General features: G+C 37.7%; 1 protein-coding gene across 8 annotated transcripts in view; it reads right to left on the reverse strand.

Annotated features, from left to right (window-relative positions):
- The window catches only part of MATN2 (matrilin 2), a 67,742-nt gene that overhangs the window by 21,739 nt on the left and 22,701 nt on the right, over positions 1-23,302 (reverse strand). For all 8 annotated transcript variants that reach the window (XM_048939986.1, XM_048939991.1, XM_048939990.1 and 5 more), the window contains exons 3-8: positions 21,367-21,936; positions 16,450-16,572; positions 11,840-11,962; positions 7,814-7,936; positions 4,009-4,131; positions 185-307 (exon numbers count right to left, since the gene is read on the reverse strand). In XM_048939986.1, coding sequence (XP_048795943.1) covers positions 185-307; positions 4,009-4,131; positions 7,814-7,936; positions 11,840-11,962; positions 16,450-16,572; positions 21,367-21,936 — 1,185 coding nt within the window. The remainder of the gene's footprint in view (positions 1-184; positions 308-4,008; positions 4,132-7,813; positions 7,937-11,839; positions 11,963-16,449; positions 16,573-21,366; positions 21,937-23,302) is intronic.

Below are 23,302 nucleotides of genomic sequence, written 5' to 3' on the forward strand. Positions count from 1 at the left end.
GGACCTTGCACTTGACCTCACTGAACTTCAGAACGTTTGTGCAAGCCGACCTCCACATGGAGCCTGTCCATGTCCCTCTGGATGGCATCTCTTCCCTCACCCTGCAGGTGTGTCCTCTTCTCTTTGTGAGAACAGAAACCTTTCCCACGTGGGCTGAGATCTAACATGTTTTCAGATGACTTACGTGTGCAGGTTCGTAGGTCCTCATTGATGACAAATCCTTCAGAGCACTGACAGACATAGGAGTCATCAGTATTTAGGCACAGTTGCTCACAACCGTGATTGCTTTCTGCACAGTGGTCCACTCCTATTATTTGTGTTAATAATTGAAGAAAGCACATTTTTTTTTAAGATACATACATCACAAAACTGTAGCTCATGCACAATGCTCTTACAGAGCAAGGGAAAAAGATCAGTATATATTTCTTTATTTATGCAGTATCCCCATCTATGTTAGTAAACCGAATTAATCAACAACACCTAAGTGAAATGAATACAGCAACTCCACAAAGCAAACAACAAACTTGATAAAGCACACATTTCCCTTGCCAAACTAACACAGAGTAGAGTCTCAAGGCTCTGCCTGGTATTACCCACAGGATCACACTTTCCTTCTTTAAAAGGCAAGACTCTCTTTTGTTCACCATAAAATTATCTCCAAGAGAAAGGGAGTGTATTAACATCTACCATTTATTTGTTTTTCCTATTTTTATTCCGATTCTAACTAAGATAAATATTTTTTGAATCTTATATGAAACAGACAGCATAAGGTGTAGGCTGAGATACGTGCACTTGCAAATGTACCATGTAATCTGCTGACTCTGTAAGTAGAGCAAAAAGTACATTTGGGGAAAAAAAAACTTTACAGCGAACTTTCTCATAACATTTTATTCCTGACTTCTTAATGACTATTTTTAGTTGTATAGCTCAAATCACGTTAGCTTAACTTGATCAAATGTAGCAGAGTTCCTTCAGGCATGCACAGTCTCACATGTTTCTATTTGCAAATCATTCACAGATGTGACCAGACACGTCTGTAGCTGTCTACATAAAAAACAACAACAAAAAAGCAACAAACCTATACTTAATGTCAATTAACTTCATTTTAAATATTGACATCTATTTGTTTATTTAGCTAGGCAATGATGTTGCAGGACTGCAATGAGTCAGTCCCGATTCCCATTGTACATAAATAGAGATACATTGGCTTAAACAAGTGAAGCTGAGGTGAAAGTTTTTACTAGTTTAAGCAAGTTCCAGCTGGAACATTCTCCTTATTCCAAGGACTTACATCATCATGAAGAGGCTTGTGTAACTTCTTGGATCACATTAAAAATGTCCAAAAAAAAAGAGCCGTTTGGCGCCATCTTTTACAGTACAAACACCTACACTAATGTGAATTTTAACATTTAAATGCTTTGGTTTCTTATGCAGAATCTTTTAACACATGCTTTCAAGACAGCTGCCTATTTGCAGGTTTTAGAAAATAGTATAAATGCACATTTCTTCACCATGTATGTTGCATTACATTTTATTTCTTTTTTCAACAATTCTAAGAAGATGATAAGGGGAAGGGAGAGGGAAAGATCTATATGACTAATAAAAAAAGACAACCAGTGTCTTATGATACATTTATTTTTAGATATTCAACTTGTGATCGCCTAAAAACATAATTCTTAAAATGTTTTCAGCTCTTGCAACACATCCAAGTTTCCTTAAATATAGCCTTATCACAAATAGTTTATTTAAAAATAATACTCCCTGGCCTATAAACTATTTTTAACTTAATTGACAGCATTCCTTTGGCAATATATGTCAATAGTACATAAGACAAAAATGCTACCCGTATTTTAGCTGATATGCAAAATAGTTCTCTGAAAAAAAAAGTATTTTCTGAAAAGCAGGTGAGAGCAAGTGGGCAGTGGTGTTGGTGTTCTCTGGTGCAGCGCTGGTCCTTCAGTGACATTCTTGTTAATAGAGGGCATTTTATCAAACAGATTGATGAAAGTGTAAACATATGTAAGAAAGAAGTTTCTGTGCATCTCTATTCTATCTCTATTCTATGCATCTCTCTAACATATGTTAGTTTTGCGTGTGCTGCAGTTTAAACAGCATGGCTGAACAACTTTTCCCATTTATTAGGACTGGAGAAGATGACGCTTTAGTTCCGTGTTAAATCTGGGATCTTACTACAGCATTACTAGAGCTCGCTTGTGGCTGACTTTACAGAAACACAGGTTTGCAAACTCAGAAAGATCTCAGAAAGGACCCAGGGGCATTTTCTCATTCTATTCACACCTCACCCCACTGCAGTAACAGCTGCTGCAGTTCACGAGATGCTCACTTCTACATGTATTGTGATCACGTCGCAGGACGTATCCAAGATGACATTTGCACATAAATGACTCTCCTGAATTAACACATTCATGTTCACAGTCATGCTGACCTAACTCACAGATATTTACATACAGAGAGAGAAAAATGGTTAAGAATTCAAACCAGCCAGGAAGGTTTCTTAAGTACAACAGCTTGGAAAGGCTCACTTTCCTTAAATGGTACCAGATTCTATGATCTGCACAACTTCTAAAGCTGTGTACATCTGATAATGACTTGAGGATCTAAGAGCTGTCTCTGAATACTTGGCTAGGCAAGACTGAGCTTAGACTTTATGCTCTTGCTCCAGCAGTCATTAGAATCTATGCCCTCTGGTGGAGGAGGAATGTCTGATTATACATACATAATGGTTTTTTTTCCCTGATGTTATGAAGAGGGCAAAAGATTTACAGCCAAATTCAAAAAAACCTAAAGTAAAGTACCCCAGTTTGTCCTTAATTCTCAATTAAATCCTAGGCAATAAGAATTTGAGACGATACAGTCCTTTTGCTCCTATGCTCACCAAGACACATCCATTCTGTAAAAATCTGGATGTATTGAAACACCATATAAATATTAAAAGTGAGAACAGCATGGATTGCTGTACAAACAGCACTGTATCAACAATCATAGAATCACAGAGTGTCCTGGGTTGAAAACATCCTGCGGTTTAAAACCTACTGTTTAAAATCTGCTGTGTGCAGGGTTACCAACCACCAGACCAGGCTACCCAGAGCCACATCCAGGTTGGCCTTGAATGACTCCAGGGATGGGCATCCTTGGGCAACCTGTTCCAGTGTGTCACCACCCTCTGTGTGAAAATGCTTCTTAGAGATGCTGCTTAGAAAGCATCTCTAAGACTGAAAGAAAACAGTTTCAAAAATACATACAAGTTATAAGAGTCAAGAGACAATAGTTGTATTGCTCTAACCAAGCTTCCTATTCATAGAATATCAGCAGTAAAATCCCTCCCCTTCCCCACTCCCCCCAGGACTGTGTCACCAGATCAAGCTAGTTCTTTTATTGACAGCATTACACTGAAAACCTGTGTGACTCTGAATCCCTGCTTGGAAAGAGCTGTAACACAAAAAGTATTTGTGAAGTAAATAATATGTATAATTGGTTTATAATCCCAACATTACTGAGGCTGTTTGAAGGAAACTGTATGGAGTTTCATGTTTGATTTTAAGTTGCTTTTCATTACAATCTATTACTTACTCACAGCTAATGAGGTAAATTTGTTCTTGGCTAAAACAACACTGGAAAGCAAGATGAAATTAAAAATAAAACCAAAAACTAAAGAAGACTGTTTATGTAACTATAAGACAAAACAACAAAGTTTTAAAAAGAGTAATAAACTTCTTGGTCTTGAGCTGATATTGGTTCCTTTATTACTCCTCAAGTTTTACCCAATCTCTTAAAAAATGTTTAATACACAACCTACTCTACAAAGCAGCAAACTGGGTATCTTTCCGATATGAATGAATGGCTCAGGTAAAATTTGAGTTTATAAAGAAAGATTTGTTTCAAACTTTATTATAGAGAAAACTTTCACCCTTTCAGAAAGGAGAGCATTCACATAAGGTTTAAGAAATGAAAGCAGATGAACTTCACTATGTCCAAAAGATTACTCACTTTTGCATGTTTTCTTATCTGGATTAAGTCTAAACCCTTCTTGGCATCGACAGAAATAGGAATCATCTGTATTAACACATTCCTGTTCACAGCCATGGTCCTGAAGAGCACAGTAGTTTGGTCCTAAGTGGGAAGAACTCAGGTCATTGATAAATATAATTTCCCAGAAGTAGGCTAGGTAAAAACTACTTAGCTAATTTTTTTTTCCTTTAGGTACTTTTTTTTTTTCCATATGCACCATTTGTAACTTATTGTAACATATTGTTTCAAATTGTGAAAATAACATGTTCACCATCTAAAATGTCTGCTGAATTTGGGTATGCCAGATATACATACTTACATGAATTCTTGAAAAACACATGCACTACATGCAGTACAGAAATTAGAAAATCAAATATTTCTTAATATTTCGTGGCTCAGTCCTACACACTATCTCATCAGAACTGCCTTTTGATTTTACTCAGAGGAAGTTTGATATGATCTGTTACGTACTTGCAAATTATTATTCCCAGAGATAATTAGCTTCCTGGAGAAAGAACTGCTCTTTTCTTGTATGTGTGGTGATCTAACGCAATTGAGCCTTTACACGTGTTGAAAGCATTCACCAATAAACCAAGCAGTAGCAGTGCCAGAAATCCCCTTGTTAATTCAGTAGCTAGGAATTACCTCTGCCTTCCTCACCAACAGTCTGAGTTTACCGCTCTCTTCACACAGAGTAGTCTGCCAGTGTTGGCAGGAGTCCCCTAATGAGCTGTGCTCCTTTTATTTCATTCTGAAAAAACTGGAATAAACCTCAGAAAAAATTTGTAAGACACACATGACTGTGTGATAACATTTACATTTTCAAACTTCTCTTTGAAGCTATGAGCACTGAAGCTTACTTTCAATTTTTGAAAGAAAAAACATGATTCTAAGAAAATCACAAGCTCTTGGGAGCTGCAGCCATTGGCCCTGGCCTGTTTACTGATACTGTGATCTGGTCTACCAAGGGGGTGGTGGAAAAGACAACTGATCTGATTATCAGGTCAGTGTCTATCACGGATGAAAATTCAGAGACTAAGAGAGATCCCTGATTACAGTTTATGATGCTAGAATAAGACTTTCAAAAAGTTTGAAAAGCTTGGCTCAAAGGACACCACGATGGACCATTTGTTACATTTTTACTTACTAATGTTCGTTTGCTGTGGATTTTTTTCCCCCCAAACCAGCTTGTTATTTATTTTCAATGCTTCCAAGAGCTCATCTGCATTTCGCCCAACGCATTTGGAGCCCAAGATAATATTGGAAAGTGTTAGGATCCTTAAAGGAACAGCCTATCACAGTACACCATGTATCACAGTACACCTACACAGTACACAGTGGCACTGCTGGTGCCACTAGGACTATGACACTAGCTGAGTAGCACCTGTGATGGAAAGTCCCTTGGGATTTATGGTGAATGTGATCTTGAATTCAAGACAACAATGTAAATCACTGCAAATAAAGAAAACTTCACATTGGAACACACAAGTGAAGCACAGCAAGCAGAAATTACTATCACTCCTCCTCTCAGCACTGGTGAGGTCGCATTGATGTACATTGCTCTGGAACAGTACTTCCCCACACAGTTAAAGGCAATAAATGCAAGAGGGCTCAACAAAAGCCTACTAGCGTTGTCCAGGGCATTCGGCACATGACCTGTTCAGAGTACTTCAGGATTCTGGTCTTACCTAGCCTGGTGAAGTGGAAGACTATGTCACTACAAAGGTAGTGGATCTAAACCTTTCTTGGTAGCGTCAGATGATAAAACAAGGATCACTGACTTGGGTGATTCAGGTTTGGCATGGGAAAAAGTTCTTCACTGGAAAGACAGACCAGCAGTGAAACTGGCTGCACAGACAGGTTGTGGATTCTCTATTGGAGCTTTCTGAGATTCAATTAGACAAAACTATAGTTGACCTCATCTTGTGGCAGCTCCACTTTAAAGAAAAGGCTGAAATAGATGACTTCCAGAGATTCTGTCCAACCAACATTTGAAAGCTTTAATGCTTGTAACACAAAAACAGCAGCACATGATCAGACTGAAGATCTATATAGCCCAATGTCCCATCTCCACCAACAATTAAAGCAGAGGACAGAAATAGGACAAGTGGGAAATACTACTTTCACAGAACATTCTTTCAGCTTCCAGAGTCTATAGCTCATCAAGTTAAATAGGTTAAAACAATTCATAGGATCAGACAATAAGCTACAAACAACTCAAGACATAAAATATTATGTAAAAGATGCAGTTTGAAAGTCTTTGATCAATTCAAATTGGAAGAGAAAACACTGATTAAAATTCCTGATCTTAAATTGAAGGAATTTGCAAGAATTTTTGCCTGGGCAGCGGAATGCACTTACACTATACTAGATTTCCAAAACATATGGATATGGAAGTACAAGAGAATTCAGCCAGCTCTTAGCTGACAGATATTTGATAAATGGGCTTCTTCATACAAACTACAAGCAACATGAACTGATTTCAAGTATAATCTGTCCCTTGGGGATGAAGTAAATTCATCTCTCGGAATTCTCTGATTGTTTATCTAGAAATCAGGTGTCTGGTCTGGCAAAACATGCAGCTCCCTATACAGTCAAGGAAAATACAGTAGAGGTATGACACCTTCTGGAAGTACGTCTCTTTTTCAGGATCATGAGGTCAGATGTACAGTTTGAATTAGACATTTTCTTTCTAAATATTAAGTGAAACAGGTATCAAGCTTAATGCCCAGAGCAATCTTCTCTTAAGATAAAGATGCCCTCTGTAAAAACACAGAAATGCAGTGCTATATTTAGGATTTTTTTTTTTTTTTTGAGAAAAAATAGTTCTTCTCATTATTAGATAACAGGCTAAATTTATCACTGGTGTCAGCAATTCCACTCACCTAAAAACTAATGAGGTTTTTCTAGCTATAAATGCAAAGTAAGGTATAGTTACCATGGTCTGTCTTTACAAGAAAAAAAGTCAATTAGGACTGTATATCAAGGCTTTCCCTTCATACTTCCTGAAGTTCATTATTACATTAAACTCTATGGAGAACTAAGCAAAGCCTTGGCAAGAGTATTTTCTGGTCTGTATGTTTGCTTTCACTTTATATCTCTTCCAATACTGGTAACTTTAGAACTTGTTGGTCCAGTGCCAATTAAATTTGAGAAACGAGCAAACCTCTGAAGTTATTATAGCCTGGTAGAAACATGGAAGCTTTGTAGAATCATAGAATCATAAAATCACCAAGGTTGGAAAAGACTTTCAAGATCATCCAGTCCAACCGTTCACCTATTCCCAGTAGCTCCCACAGCTACTAGAGGCACAGCTAGTAGAGGCTGCTCATATTCTCAGAGATACCTCTGGCATAAGGTATCAAAGAATACAGTGTGGAAGAAAATCCATAGGAAAATAGGCTGCAATGTCTTTCTGATGTGGAACTATTCACTCTGTTTAATTTTAGCAGCCAAGATGATTACAAATCCTCTTGTACAGCTTTATTCACCTAGGTAGGGAGATGATACTCTAAATGAAAAATCTGGATAATCAAAGAGACTATGCAAGACAAGCTCAAACTATTGGAACAGGAGCCTGTTCATAGAAGGGGCCTCTACATCTACATCCTCTCCATAAAAACAAACTAATGCTCAAAACAGCTTTATTAACTTTTATGACATTTGGCTTCAAGGGCACTCTATCATTTTCTATACCCGACATACTATTCAGTGTTCCCAGGAACAATGAGAACTAGAAAGAAGGAGTACATACTGTTCATAATTAAACCTTATAATAACTTACTTCTGCAAGTTCTTTTGTCTGGATTTAAAATGAACCCTGGGTGGCATCTACAGTAATAAGAGTCCTCTGTGCTAACACATTCATGTTGGCAACCTTGATTATCCACAGCACAGTAGTCTACAACTGAAAAAGAACAAGAGTAACATGTATAATTAGAAATACAGAATCAGAACTATTATACATACAAATTATACACTAGTTACACACAGTAGCTACAAGAGAAGGAAAAGCTGACATAATTTTTGTCCAAAAGAGCCTTTCTGCAAAAAGCAGTGCACTTCAAATTAGATTTCATGAGTCCCACATTATTTCTCCTACTTTCTGAACATTTATCAACTCTGTCAGGAACTTTCTCACTGTGTTTTCTCAAATCTGGAAACCATGCCTCGCTCATTAGCTCTGTCCAGATCTTCATACTGTAGACCAGGAAGTTGCAGAATTTATTTTATTTAGTTTTGTCTTCTGTATGTCCAGATCCAGCCCTGGTATTGCTCTGGTTTTCTTTAATTCCTTCCTAGCTCTATTAGTTATCAAGACCTGTCCCAGCAGCCTGAATACATGAGAGACTGATAGCAATACCTTCCACTTTGCTACAGAATCATCCTGTAAAATTAGGCACAACTATGAAGCCTGAGAGCTTCAGCTGATTTTCACTGCTATTTTGCTTATACAATGCCATTTGTGGGAAAGAAATAAAACACTGTTATTCTAGTCACATATTTTTTAAGTCTGGTCATGTATTACACAAATGCGTATTTGCAAGATAGATTGCCAAAAGGGTATTAATGTAATACTTCAGAGTTTACTCAGACACACTCATATGAAAGCATTAAGGAAGTAAAATTAATTGTGTTTAATTTTGTTTTTTGCTTTATTTCTTTACAGGTTAAGCTGTTTCCTTACACTGAAGGCCCCAGAAGAAATCAAAGACAACTCACAAAGCAGATGTCCTGCCCCCAAAAGCTGCCAGGCCCACTGCAGGCAAGTTTATTCAACTCTTAATGTATCTAACACAGATGTTTATTGAGACAGTTTCCCCATCTTTGCCAACTGAGTAATATTTTTTATGACTCTATACTCTATGCTGCTGACCCTCCCAAACTACTTCTAAGAGTCAGTAGTTTGTTTTAATTAAATAATTTTTTTCTCTGTAATAGGCTTCTCTCTGCAAACAATGCACACTCAGGTATACTAAGATACTGAAGGTCATCTAGTCAGGAAAGTAAATAACCTAGTTAGTTACGTAGAAAGAGCTTCTTTTAAGCCTCTGGAATACTTGAGCTGAATTAAGCCAAATTAGATTACTTACTGGCTACCATGTGAAAACATTTTCCTGGCAAGTAGCTTCCTGTTTCCACACCAAATAGCATCATATAAAAACATATTTGCTGAGTATCTACTACAAGGATCTAAAGTGTTATATAATTAGTCAGATTTCCTCTTAAATTCTAACCAAATGCACATTTTCAAGTGTTTTAGAAGACACATTAGCAAATAAGTACACAAAAAAATACATAATCTTTTTTCTATACATCATCATCCCTAAGAAGCAGTCCATATAAATCACTTCCACTTTGCATTTAAACTTCAGTAAACATGCAGTTCTGCCAAAATACCTGTAACTGCCCAACTAATGATTAGGAAGTTGAGAGACAACTAAAATAGGTCAACTAGTCTTAGAATCCTTCATGAGCAACACTGTTTTGGAAATGCATATTTATCTTTCCACTCCCTCCCTGAGCCCTTATTCCACACAGGCTTGGCATTCCAGACTGGCATTATTAATCTGCCTACAATTTAATTTCACTTTCAGCTTCACATTTCATTTTGGTAGCCCTTGCTTAGAAGTGAAACTTGCCAACAGGCTGTCAATCAGCAAGTAAGCTGCCAGTGAACTTCCATCTTCCTTTAAAAAATTGGGAAGAATTATAAACTTACATATCATATACTGAAGCACTGTAATCTACTGTAAATATACAAAATCTATAAAAGACCAATGCAGAATGATATTCTCCTCATTTTTGTTAAGTCTTACTATTTTCTCATTTCTGTACTGTCAAGATATTGAAACCAGAATGTTAATGCTTAATGTTAACCATGACTGCTTCAATATAATCTTTTTCTTAAAAGAATGACAGTAGTATTTTGCACAAGCAAGCAATGAATCCAGTTGTCATCTCCCCTGATTTGCTCCACCATGTTTTTCTTGCTTAGAAGTAGTTACCAAGACTGTCAGAGCCGTCTTTCGCTTCCAGTTACCAGTTCTGCACTCTGGCTGCTCATGTTGTCCTCTCTGGTCTGCAGGCAGCACAGATCACCCTTCTCTGCTATTGCTGTATCACTACTAATGTCTACATAGGTTTTTAGTCTTAAGAGAATGAAATATGTTAGGAAAAAGGGTGGAATAAACCCTAGGAAGAAATGGTAACGTTAAGTTAGAAGAATGAAAAATAAAGTGAGGAAGGAGAAAAGGAGACTAATGGAAGACCAGTTAACGCCTAGAAATAAGCCAAAAAATGTGTCAGTGCCAGGACTGCAGACAGGTGCCAGCAGCCAAATCACTGCCAGGTGAAGAGAGCCCGAGCCCAACAGCTGCAGCAGCATTGCAGACAGTCCACTGGTGCCAGGAAAGACAGCAACACCAAGAAGATGGAGAGAGTGGGACTAATACTGAGAAGACTGCCTGCTCAGCAGCATAATGGAGAAAGTAGGGCTCATCTCCACCATACTAGAACTGACAGGATTTTGGTCATATAAAAGACAGCTAACTGAAAAGCTGCTTAAAAAGGCAGATGATGCTGCTCTACTAGCCACAATTACTGCTGAAAATACTGCTTAATCTACACATTTTTCACAGATTTGCTTGTCCATTCAGTGGCCGCTTTAAATGGATGCACTGTAATCTCCTGTTGTGAGATTTTATTTACTTATTGCCATCCAGGTAAATGTCTGACAGCTTTGTGGATAAAACAATTAACATGGCCTTTGGTCCTTAAATAGAAAAATTAGCCCCTCAGAGAACAGGAAAAGAACAGAATAGTAATAACAGCTCATGGCACTAAGTGTGAATATATCAGATGAAAATATATGGTAAAAAGAACCACGGATACAAGAACCTGCCAAGAGAAGTCATGAATTTTCATGTTATCTTTCATGTTATTCTAAGTAAAAAAAAAAAAATAAAACCTCCTTTTTGTGTCCCAAGTGAAATGCAAGTGGAATTTTCAATTTCATACATAAATTATATCTATTTTGCACCTCAAAATAGGATTATTCTGCAAGATAATCACTCTATGAAAGTAATAAAAGAGAGACTGTATTACATTAGAGTTCTTAAAAAAGCCAAACAAACAAGAAAGTGTGAATTGTTGGAAGCTGGTTTTCCTGGTAATTTGTGGTGGCCTATGGCAAAACTTGGGGCCAAGCATTCAACTTGGATTTACTTCCATGGAAACTCAGCATGTGCTTGAAATTAAGCACGAATTTAAGTGCTTGCCTGAAGAGAATACCTAACAAATTAAACATTTTTTCTTTAAAGACTCTCTAGGTTATTATGCATGAGTGTGTGCATGTGTGCATGAGTGTGAGTGCATGCATTTGATTCTAGAAGATAATATTTTCCTGAAATGTGTGGGATGTATGAGAAGGGTGACAGCCTAACTAGAACATTTGAAAAATATTTACTGTGTATTAATGAGGAAGAAGTAAGAAGTGAGATACATGTATGGTAATAATGTTTTCCTTGAAAAATTGTTATATTACATATCACATCAGTACAATGTTGGTCACCTGCATGGATATACAGTAAAACATTACGTACATAGTTCCAAGTCAATAGTGTTACTTGCTGTGTGAAATTATAGGCAAAGGCTTAAAAACATGCCAACATACATTCTTCTATCTTTATCACTCGTGAGAGAGGAGAGCTTCCCATCATTATCAGGTCTAAACTGGTCATTACTTTACATTCGACCTCTCTTTGGTTTGTTTCAAGAGATAAACACAAATGGCTAAACTCATACTCACCAACACAATTCTTTCCATCTGCATCAAGCTCATACCCTTCATAACACTGACAGACATAAGACCCAGGCGTGTTCACACAAATCTGCTCACAGTTATGCTTCTCCACAGCACAAAGGTCTTGAGCTACAAGGCAGAATGGCACAAATATGAAGTTCTTCGACCTTCTATATTGCACAGGTTGACTATAGATTGAAAATAAATTTCAGGAAGCTATGAAGAGCTCTTTAGAATTGAGCTCATTTTAGCACAGAACATGCCAATATTCTGTCAAAGAAAATGAAAATGAAAAGATTCATGAACATTCAATTTCTGAGTTTTATCATTTTTCTGTTTCATGCAAAATACAAGTTACCCCTCCCAACAACAAGTCTCATTAGCAAAATTACTACAGCAAACAAGGTCAGTTCAGTTCCTGGTGTAATGAAGCACAACTGTCTGCCTTTAACACAGACCAAAAAGAGTGGCTTTCTGAGAATCCCAAGTTTCCCCAGTGAAATCCCTGGAAGGCAGAGTACTTTGTGTTGCTCAGGATCAGGCCTGGAAACTGCTCAACACATAATTATAATTTACAGCTACAAAAAAAAAAAAACAAACCACATTCTGGAACATGTTTAAGGACATTAGCCAAACAAATACTAATTTTACTTTATAGCTCTCTGCTTCATATCATGTGGCATGATGAACAGCATAAACAGTAATTTAACTCTCTTGTTCCAATATAAACATCCAAAAATAAGTAATTTTTTTCAGTCATATATGCTCTTTTGTACTATTTTGTGTATTAACATAAGATTTGAGTATAACTACAGAAGAATGAAAGACATGAAACTAAACAAGCAGTGCAATGAGTATAGAACAGCCATTATCTGCCATAGCCACTTTTCTCTAGAAAAGTTAGATCAGATTTGGTGAAAGGAGCAAAAAAGAGGTTTTCATCCTTGCATGAATACAAAACCACCTCAATGATTTCCATCTTTTGCATGGATGCAAAACCATCTAAATAAAAAAAAAACCATCACAAATGCAAGAACATCTTATGTTGAACAAAGGAACATTTTTTTCTGGACTTTGTTCTGGAAGATAGGTGAGTTGAACTTTTTTTTTTTTCCTTTCATGTGGAATGCAACAAATCACAAATACAGCACTTTTTTTTCTTCCATAGAATCATGGAATCACAAGGTTGGGAAGGACCTACAAGACCATCTAGTGCAACTGTTCTCCCACTACCACTGCTACCACAAGCACTAAACCACATCTCGTAGCTCCTCATCCAGACGCCTCTTGAACACTGCCAGGGACGGCGACTCCACCACCTCCCTGGGCAGCCATTCCAGTGCCTGACCACTCTCTGAGAAAAAAAGAGAGAAAATGTTTTTCCTTATGTCTAACCTAAATCTCCTCTGGTACAACTTGTGGCCATTTCCTCGGGTCCTGTTTGTGGCCTAGGAAAAGAGGCCAAACCCCTCCTCATCACAACCTCCCTTCAGGAAGTTGTAGACGAGGTCTCTCCTGAGCCTCCTCTTCTCCAGACTGAACAATCCCAGCTCCCTCAGACACCCCTCGTAAGACTCCAGACCCCTCACCAGTTTCAAAGCACTTCTCTGGACACATTCCAGGGCCTCAATGTCCTTCTTGTAGTGAGGGACCCAAAACTGAACACAATACTCAATGTGTGGCCTCACTACTGCTGAATACAGGGGGAAGGACTTCCATGCAGAACTGAAATGCATTAAGTAACAAAACTACCATCCACTCAAAAGAGGAATGCCCTTCTTCAGCCTTGAGCAAAGCTGTTAATTCACTGCTGATTTAAGTCATTTGGCTAAGGGCTTGTAAGAACTGAACAGTAACATGCTGTACTCTCACAACATAAAAAAGAGTTCCAAAAGTTGAAAAGAATATATATTTATGTTCACACAGTTCATTTTTTATTCACTGTTTAATTTAGTAAGTATTAAAATATACATGTGAGGAAACTGTTCACGAACGAGCTAAGAAGTACACTCAAAACTTAGATAAATATATATGTTTTATGTTGATCATGTACTGCACTAAACATCAATATAATGCAGATTTATTTTACTTAGAGGTCAAGTGAAGAACATGTTGTCCCTGTGCACGGGTGAAAAATAACTTCTAAAGTAACATGGTCACAGACTTCGGGTTCTTCTATCACTACTGCTCAGCGTCATTCCAAAAACAAGCAGCCCAGTTTCTCCAGCTTTGGTCCCCTTTACTCATGAATTCTGTTATTTCTCTGAGCTTTTATACTGTTTTAATTAATATAAACTATTTATATGATTTATAGTCTAATCTTAGATTTTGAGTGCGATTGTCAAAACTAGTTTATAGTTTGGTAATGTAGAACAGTAGGCTACAAATACATGGAATGACTTGTGTCCCTTTCATATTCAGCAAACTTAGATCTACTACCATCTGGTTGATGATCAAAACAAGTACATAGTCGAGCATATCATGTGTGATAGATAAATAGGGAAAACTCTGTCATAACAAAATTTTTTTAAAATGAATAGTAAAGCAGTGAATTGTAAAAGTTGTATAAAAGCAACACATGCTACCATGCATAGGCCATCAGGAGGAAAACTCCATATCATTCCAAAACTGTCTTAAAAATTAATCTGTAATTCGCAGCAGTGCAGTGAGCATAAGCTGAACTACTGGCTAATGAAAACAATGAAAATATAACACAATACAACAGAAGACACAATAAACTATTTTTCATACTCGCAATTAAAATTTTTTCTATTTTGTACCCTTAGTTGAACCAAATTTATTTTCCAGTTTTAGCAGTATTATTCTCTGAATTCAATTGTCTAAACTGATGTTAGGGGTGAGGACGGAAAAAAATGTGTAAGAAGAAATTTTAAGAAAGGAGAGATTTTGTATTTTAAGTAAATTCCAGAACAATGATGAAAGAAATAGATACAAAACTCCTAAATGAGAAGAACTTAAAAAGGAGAAAAACGGGAAGAAGTAGTTAGGGAAGATTACTGAAATATGATTGAAGAGTTGGAGCCTTCATTTGGGATTCCAACCACTCATTTTGGAAGTACAAATACATGGCAGAATAGAGAACAGGCTGTCTAAAAACTGTTCTTGTCACTATTCTTGTTTGGCTCAGCTGCTAAACCAAGCAATAATTAGGAAATATTTCAGATTACATTTAATTTTTTTGCTTCTTCTTAAAGAAACAAAAGCCGGAATAAACATACAAATTTAATGTTGAATAAATTGTGGAAAACACGAAACATAATTCAGACAGCTGTGTATGACATATATCTACATTTTATAAGGGATGCTGGTGAGAAGGGCAAATAAAACAATGATTCCTCAAACTAGCTCATCCCCTGGCTCAACACTATAATAGGTGAACAATTCAAAAGCAATTTCCTCCTACAACCCAAAGAATCTGAACTTGTCTCCGTACACCAGCAAAATTCACCATACAATTTCAGCACTGGAATCTTCTGGACCCCGTATCTAGTTGCTGAGGCTCTGACTAAAACTGTGTCCCACTGCAGATGTAAAAGTCTAATAGTCAATCTGCGGAGTCCTCTCAGACACTGACATATTCCCATTGTTTCAGTCATCACAGAGGAGACAAAGAAACCCCTAATCCCAAACTACTTGATTAAGACGTTGAGATACAAGGGCAGGATCTGAGCTTGCATCCTTCCCCTCATCTCTAAATCACGTATTGTGAGGGGGACATCCTTTGCCCTCACCATGATGGCTTTCTCATCTCTTTCAAAAGACATTTCTCAAAATAATTCTTGCAACTAAAATCGGTTTGGCAAATTTGCTTTGAATCCATGGAGTTCTGTGGGGTAAGGAACTGCATTTTTAGCAAGTGTATTTTTCACAAGTGATAAAACTTATTACCTCACAATTAATTCAAAATAATTGTGGATAGAGAAATAAATTTGGCACGTCTTTCTCATGTAATCTGCTGTTAATTATGAGGATGCAAGACAAAATGGACAAAAGAAATACTACTTACAAAGATCACAATTAAACTGAAATATGTTACTATGAATTATACAGTTAAAGCCAATTGCTTAAAAGCAAACAATTTTTTATAGAACAAATGAGAGCACAAGGACTTTTGAAACTCTCTTCTGAAAGATTTTAAGGTTGTATTTCATGCAGAGTTTATAAAGTTTTCCAGAATGGCAAGTTACGTCCCAGTTTTGTAGTATGTGGTTTATTGTCCCTTACTGTGCCACTCAGGAAAAGCAACCAGTATGTAGACAGGTTACTAAATTAGTTGTGATCATTTAATACGAGATGATGGAACAGTTTCTTTGATCGTTGCTTCATTCTTGAACTTATTACATCAATAAACTCAAATGCAACTTTACGTAGCTACAGTGCACTACTGCTTGATACTTAACTTGAAGTATTTGACAAAGGTTTGCAAGAACTTCATTAAAAAAACCACACAAAATACTACTTCACATTTTTAGACTCTTTGTGATTACCTATAATTACACAATGAGTTCAGATCTTCTTTACGAACCCAACTCAAACCACTGACATTAAGTGCTTTTGAGTGGCACAAGAAAGAATAGTTTAGAAAGATAACATACTGCTGCAAGTCTTCTGGTCAGCGTTCAGGATGTAACCTTGTTTACATCTGCATACATAGGAGCCTGGGGTATTTATGCAGAAATGATCACAGCGATGCTCAGCTATACTGCACAAATGGGGCACTGAAAGAAAAAAGTAAGAAGTTATTAATGACTGGATTTGTTTATTTGTTGTTACAAATGGTTTAAAAATACTTTACTGAAGTCATTTAAAAAACCCGAGTTAAATTTCAACAGTCAAGACAAAAATGGAAGCTTAAGCCTACAGTTGAGTATAGAAAAAACCCTTACCAAACAGAATTATACTTTTATTTGTAATAAAAATAGGACTTTATATATAATCTGTCTGGTTGACAATGGTGACATCATTTTGGACATTACTTATGAAGAGCATTTGAAATTACTTATGGAAGAGAGATATAAACAACGAAAAATTACAATAGAGCATCTGGAAACACTAATTACTTATTGGTTCCATGAAAACAATGAAACAGGCACCACATTCAAATTTAGAAATAAGTGTAATTTAATTACAAATTGTTCTAGAGAACATTTAATTTCCTGAATGAAGTACCCTACAGCTCAACACTAAGAAAGAATGATTGATTGGAAAAAAAATACCTGATGAAGAATCTTGTTTGCCAGTTTATTAATTTTGAGGAATGTCTGGACAAGATATGACTACAGTGAAGTCAAGCATCTCTGAAACTCAATAAGAGGAAGCTGAGCTGAGCTACACTCTAGAGTATAACTGTTCCTGAGCCTATTTTTTTTTAATCTGCTCATATTTTATGTCTCTAATAGCAAATAGTAAAATGCAACAGACTGTGACAGGAAGAAAAAAAAAGCAGGTCTATTCTGCCAAATTCATTACCTAGCTATTATTTTTTCCCATATCAGATTTTCTGTGGGGAAGTAATGAATCTCATTGACTTTTTTCTTCCACTAGAGCACTGTTGGTATGTCACTCCTATAATATACAGGTGAATTGTTCTCAGAGAATAATGTGTGGAAAATAATCTGTTTTTTTCTCAAGGACAATTAGGGACCGATGTGCTCATTATACTGCTAGGCTGGCAAACATCAAATTTATGGAATAGATATTCAACAGTAATTTTCTAGCAGCCACCATAAAAGCCTAATAAATAACTTCACATGTAATAGGCATGGAACATCTGCGGAAAAAAAAAACAGTGTTTTTACAATACACACTATTTATTGAGTCTTTGGAACAGTTACCAAAGTTATGCATTTATTGCTAATACAGAAACCACAATTCCCAAATCTCTTAAACGGCTTATTTGAACTCACTGTCTGCCATAACAAAACAAGTGATTTTATCTTTGTGAATGCACACCTGCTGGTATTACTGGTCTGTTCATTCTTCTGTCTTTCTAAAAGTCAAGTTCATGATCTCTGATACTTTCTAAACATAAGTTTCATGCTGGCTATATTTCACTAGTTTGCAACATCAGGTACAGTTTGTTATGACCAAAGAGGCACTTAAAATATGACAAAAACATAAAAATGTCAACAGTTTACATATCAAAAAATCTCACCATATTTGTCCATAATATTCCTCCAAGAATAATCCTCCAAAAACATTCAGACCTCCACTATCAAATCTTATACAGTGGAGGAAAAAAAAAAAGCATCCCGAGCAACTGAGTTCATTCTGAGAATATATTGCTGCAACTTGTTACCAACTTCACATATCATTTATTTTTTTTTCTGTGCTGAAAGAGGCTGTTGTATGCTCAACTTCTGCCTGACTTCTTGTAGGAACTGTCTGGTGGACAAAACAAGAGACTGAAATAATAGAAAGAATTGTATGGTTTTGGAATTTGAATGTGAGCCTTCTGAATTAGGTTTTATCCCCACCTTTGCCACAGGTTCCCTATTTGACTTTAGACAAGTCAATAATATCAGTATCTTCAAGGACACATCAATGTTCACACACTGTGCTTTCAGCTAGAAGTACTTGCAACTAGATTTGCAAGAATGCAGGGCTCTCAGCTGCAAGTAATGGGTGTAGAGTTGTGGCTGATATACTCCATCATGCTAAAAGTGCTCCAGAAAATCAGACCATTGAGTGCACTTAAAGTTTTATAGTGGACGATGCTGACAGTTTTAGCCCTGATTCTGTGGTTTTGTTCCTCAAGCATAAAATAAGGATGACACCACACTCTATGTTAGGAGGATAAAAAAGACTACTTGCTTCTGACTGCTCCAGCCCAACTTCTTTGTCTTTCTCGCTCTTCTTCTACTTAATCTCCATCTGTTTTCCTGGATTCTATCTCTAATTCCATTTCCTTTCTAAGTTTTCATCTCATCTCACTTCTCTTGCTTCTGATTTCCCAAGACATTGCTTCTTCCTAATTTACCTTGCTGACTGGCAATAGAAAGAGGTCCATGGGATGCCCTGGCCTGAACTATTGTATCTGGCACCACTGAACCTTTAGAAGCCAGATGCAGAAACCACAGGGAAAGCCCGCACAGTTTAAATGGATTCTTCTGAGAATTTAATTGCTAAGGACTGGGAAATCCCTGATAGGGTAACTATGGCTAATTCATTTTACTTTTTACCTTGCCCACACAGCTTCATCATTTGGCAAAATTATTCTCTTCATAAGAACCATTAATACATAGACATAAGGACAGTCCAAACACAACTGAAGAGTCCAGTTCTTTTCCCAAGGCATGAAGCCTAGCAGATTGCGACCATAGGGGTGCCTTGAATTGATTCAGGAAAGAACCAAGGTGTCCAAGTTACAATTTTCTCTTAACAGCAAGTTGAATCTAGTCAGCAGCGTGCCCCAGCAGCCTAAAGGGCCAACTGTACTCTGCAGTGCAACAGCCAAGCACTGCCAACCGGGGAGGGGAGGACTTGTTCCACTCTGCTCTGTGCTGTGCAGCCTCATCTCGAGCACTGGGCGCGGATTTGAGCACCAAGATACAAAAAGGACATAAAACCAATAGAGAGCACCCAAAGGAGAGCAGTGAAGATAGGGAAGGCAAGGCATACAAGGAGTGGCTGAGGTCCCTTGGTTTGTGCAGCCCACAGCACCTTGAGGAGCTGAAGGGAGGCCTGATGGCAGCTGCAGCTCCTCACAGGGAGCGGAGGGGCAGTGACAGGGCCTGAGGGAACGGCATGGAGCTGCGTCAGGGGAGGGGCGGGTTAAATGGTGGGAAAAGATTCTTCACCAGAGGGAGGTGGACACTGAAACAAGCTTCCCAGGGCAGCAGGGCCAGTCCTGAGCCGCTGGAGTTCATGAAATGTCTGGACAACACTCTCCTTTTAGTCAAACGTTTGAACTCTGGGTGGAGCTGTGTGAAGCAAAGAGATGGACTTCACAGTCCTTGTGCGTTCCTTCCAACTTGGGGTATTCTATGATTCTATGAAATTCAGCAAGCTGAACGCTCTTCACAGCCCACACTCAACAAAACATTACAGATCCTATCTAACATGATGTAGTCCTTTAAGTTGAAATCCACAGAATGCTGGCACCTTAAGTTCTTTGTTGAACTTGGATTTGTAAGTGGTTGTTTTGTATCTCACCTTCAGCTCTTGAAACAGCAAATGTTGTGGAGGCATTCCCTTAGAAAGGGAGGCAGCAGCAATCCTTGTGACCTCCATACTCCTCCATCTGCAGGGTGAATGGTTTTATTGAGGATCATGTCTATTTGGATTAAAGGTGATCTACAAAACTTTAATACATTTACTGGGCACTGCTTAGTCAGGGAAAAAAAAAAGGAATAAATAGTACTTGCACTGGATTTGTTTCTAAAATGCTATTAAAAATCCAATAAAATTGAATTTTATATCATTTGCTATCTGTTCCATTTAAGCTCTCAATTCATGCTTAGTTTGCTTTCTTTGTTGTTTTTTCTAAATGTACATTATGCCAGAAAATAATATGGCAAGTTAAAAACAGGAAAAAAAATCAATGATGTGATGATTGTCTGTGATGGTGTCTTGTGCTGATGCCGTTCAGCTGGAGCTCTGTTGCTCTTTGAAACAATTCTGGAAAATACCACGTAATGAAAATTCTCCAGGCTATCTTGACAATAAGCCTCAGTTCTTTCCTGGCAAAAGCATCCCTAGAGATGATTGAGCATTCAATATCATCATGTATTCATTTTCTGGACTCTGCTGTAAATTCTTCACTTTCATGCCAAATCTCTATGAAGATCCTTCAAACTTATCTCAGGAAAAACTAAAATTATATTGAGTACCCAGACTGGAGTAAAATAAGTTATGCATGACACTGTATTTGTAAAGGTTTTTTTTTTATCTGGGAATTACAGATGGAAATGATTTCTCTATTGTAAATTAATATCCATTAAGATATTATTTACTTTATGGAATGAATGAAAATCATGGTAACAGCTTTTCCTAATTTCTTGTATTTAAAATGGATAGAATACAAATACTATAACATAATTGTATAGTTACGCCTCTTCCAGTCACAAGGCATTCTACAAGATAATTGTTTGTATTTAGTTAATACAGATTTGGGTGAGGAATACCACAGAATCTTTTTAATAGCCAACAACCAATAGTAACTTTTATCAGTCTGAAGTTTCACTACTAAAGGAAATCACTTTTAAAATCAGTAAATTAAACAGCTTATCTAAAACAGAAGTGAATAGGAAAATCATGTGTGTGTGTTTGCCTTGCTGCTTACGATCACTAGGAATAATATTTTACGGCACTGAGCAGTAGAATGAGCTTTTCCCCATATGTATAATTGTTGTTCTGAATACTGTTTAGCTAGTTTCCCTTTTTTTTCAATGTACATTTTCTAACAGATTAGGTTCCATATTAAAAAAAAAACTAATGACAATACATGACTTTTTTTTTCCCCAATGTTTTACTTTCATCTATGCATTCAAACCAATATATAAAAACCTTACCACAAAGTTTAGTCTGGAAGACGGAGGTCAGCGTTTCAATCTGACTGAAATTAGCAACTAGAAAGATGTGCTCTTCGTGTGGCTCACTCCCAATGGACTTGAGTGTGTTCATATCCACTCTTCCCACTCCAATGGCGAAAATCAGAATTCCAGAGTTGCGAGCTTTAGCAGCAATTTCTGCCACCGGATCCTGTGGTCTCCCATCTGTCACTATCATGATAATGCGAGGTACATTTTGGTTCAAAGGTCGAGCCCCTTCTGACTCTGAAAACGCAATGTTCACAGCATACTGGATAGCCAGTCCGGTCATGGTGCCAGTCGCCAGGTGCATCATTCTCCTCACTGCTCTCTCAATCTCCTGTTTCCTTCTGAACGTCTTCAGTGAGAACTCATGTTTGACAGTGCTGCCATACTGAATCAGGCCTACTCGAGTGGCATCAGGACTGATGTCCAGGAACTGCAAGATTGTTAAAATGAACTCTTTCACTTTTTCAAAGTCATACGGACGTACACTGCGAGAGCTATCAATGATGAAGACAAGGTCCAGACGTTTGTTGTTGCAAGTATTTTCTAGAAGACAAAATGAAACAAAAATACAAGAATTTTCAAATGCAGATCAGATTGCTTTGACCTGAAGTGTCAAAAATTGTCCCTCTCTACTCTGCCCTTATGAGGCTCCATCTGAAGTACTGAGTACAGGTTTGGAGGCCCTGGCACTGGAAAGATACTGAGTTTTTCAGGAGGGCCCAGAGAATCATAGAATCATAGAATCATAGAATCACTAAGGTTGGAAAAGACCTAAAAGATCACCCAGTCCAACTGTTCACCTATTCCCAATAGCTCCTACTAAACCATGTCCCTCAACGCAACATCCAGTCTTTCCTTGAACACCCCCAGGGTCGGTGATTCCACCACCTCCCTGGGCAGTCCATTCCAGTGCCTGAAGAGGCAGAGAAGAGGCTGAAGAGGAGGGCCAGAAAGATGATCATAGGGCTGGCACACCTCTCCTATGAAAACAGGCTGAGAGAGCTGGGCTCGTACACTGGAGAAAAAGCTACGAGGAGACCTCATGATGGCCCTCCAATATTTAAAGGGGCATTATAAACAAGAGGGAAATCAACTTTTTACATGGGTAGATAACAATAGGACAGGGGGAAAGGGTTTTAAACTACAGGAGGGAAGATTTATGTTAGATGTCAGGGGGAAGTATTTCACTGAGAGGGTGGTGAGGTGCTGAAATACACTGCCCAGAAATGTTGTGGATGCCCCATCCCTAGAGGTGTTCAAAGCCAGGTGGGGTCCTGGGCAACCCAATCAAGTATTTGACCTAGCAGTTGGCAACCTGCAGCCAGGGGGTTGGAACCTGATAATCCTTGAGGTCTCGTCCAACACAAGTCATTCTATGATTCTGGGAAAGATGCTAAGTAAATACCCTGCCAGGAGTTGGAAAGATACAGGAAAAAAAAAAAAACAGGAAATGCTATAACTAATTCTACTTGGGTAGTCCAAATGTGGTTTCTGGTTAATGACAGTATCTGCCTGTTACATGATCAGTAGATTAGTGTTTTGTGAGATTAATGCTCAGGATGGGCAATGTTGAGATTTTGAACGCATACCTCACACACGATGGAAATCCTCTCTGAATAACATATTTACTATTTTAGTGGGCTGCACCTTAATGCTTTTTGTTGTAGGGCCTGAGAATTCAGAAATCCTAATCAGATAACAGGTAGTACTAGTCTTCCTTTCAAACAAGGAAACAGCCACAGAGAAATACAGGTCAAAAGTATCTGCTAATTGGAGTGACTGAGATACAAAGGAACTGATTTTTCATGGAACTTGGCATTAAAGAGCACTTTGCATGTACAAAGTACAGCTCTCAGTGACGTCAACTGCAGCTGTGAGTGCTCAGCACTTCTGCAAATCATACCCCATG

This window comes from Lagopus muta, chromosome 3, assembly GCF_023343835.1.
Source record: "Lagopus muta isolate bLagMut1 chromosome 3, bLagMut1 primary, whole genome shotgun sequence".
NCBI lineage: Eukaryota > Metazoa > Chordata > Aves > Galliformes > Phasianidae > Lagopus > Lagopus muta.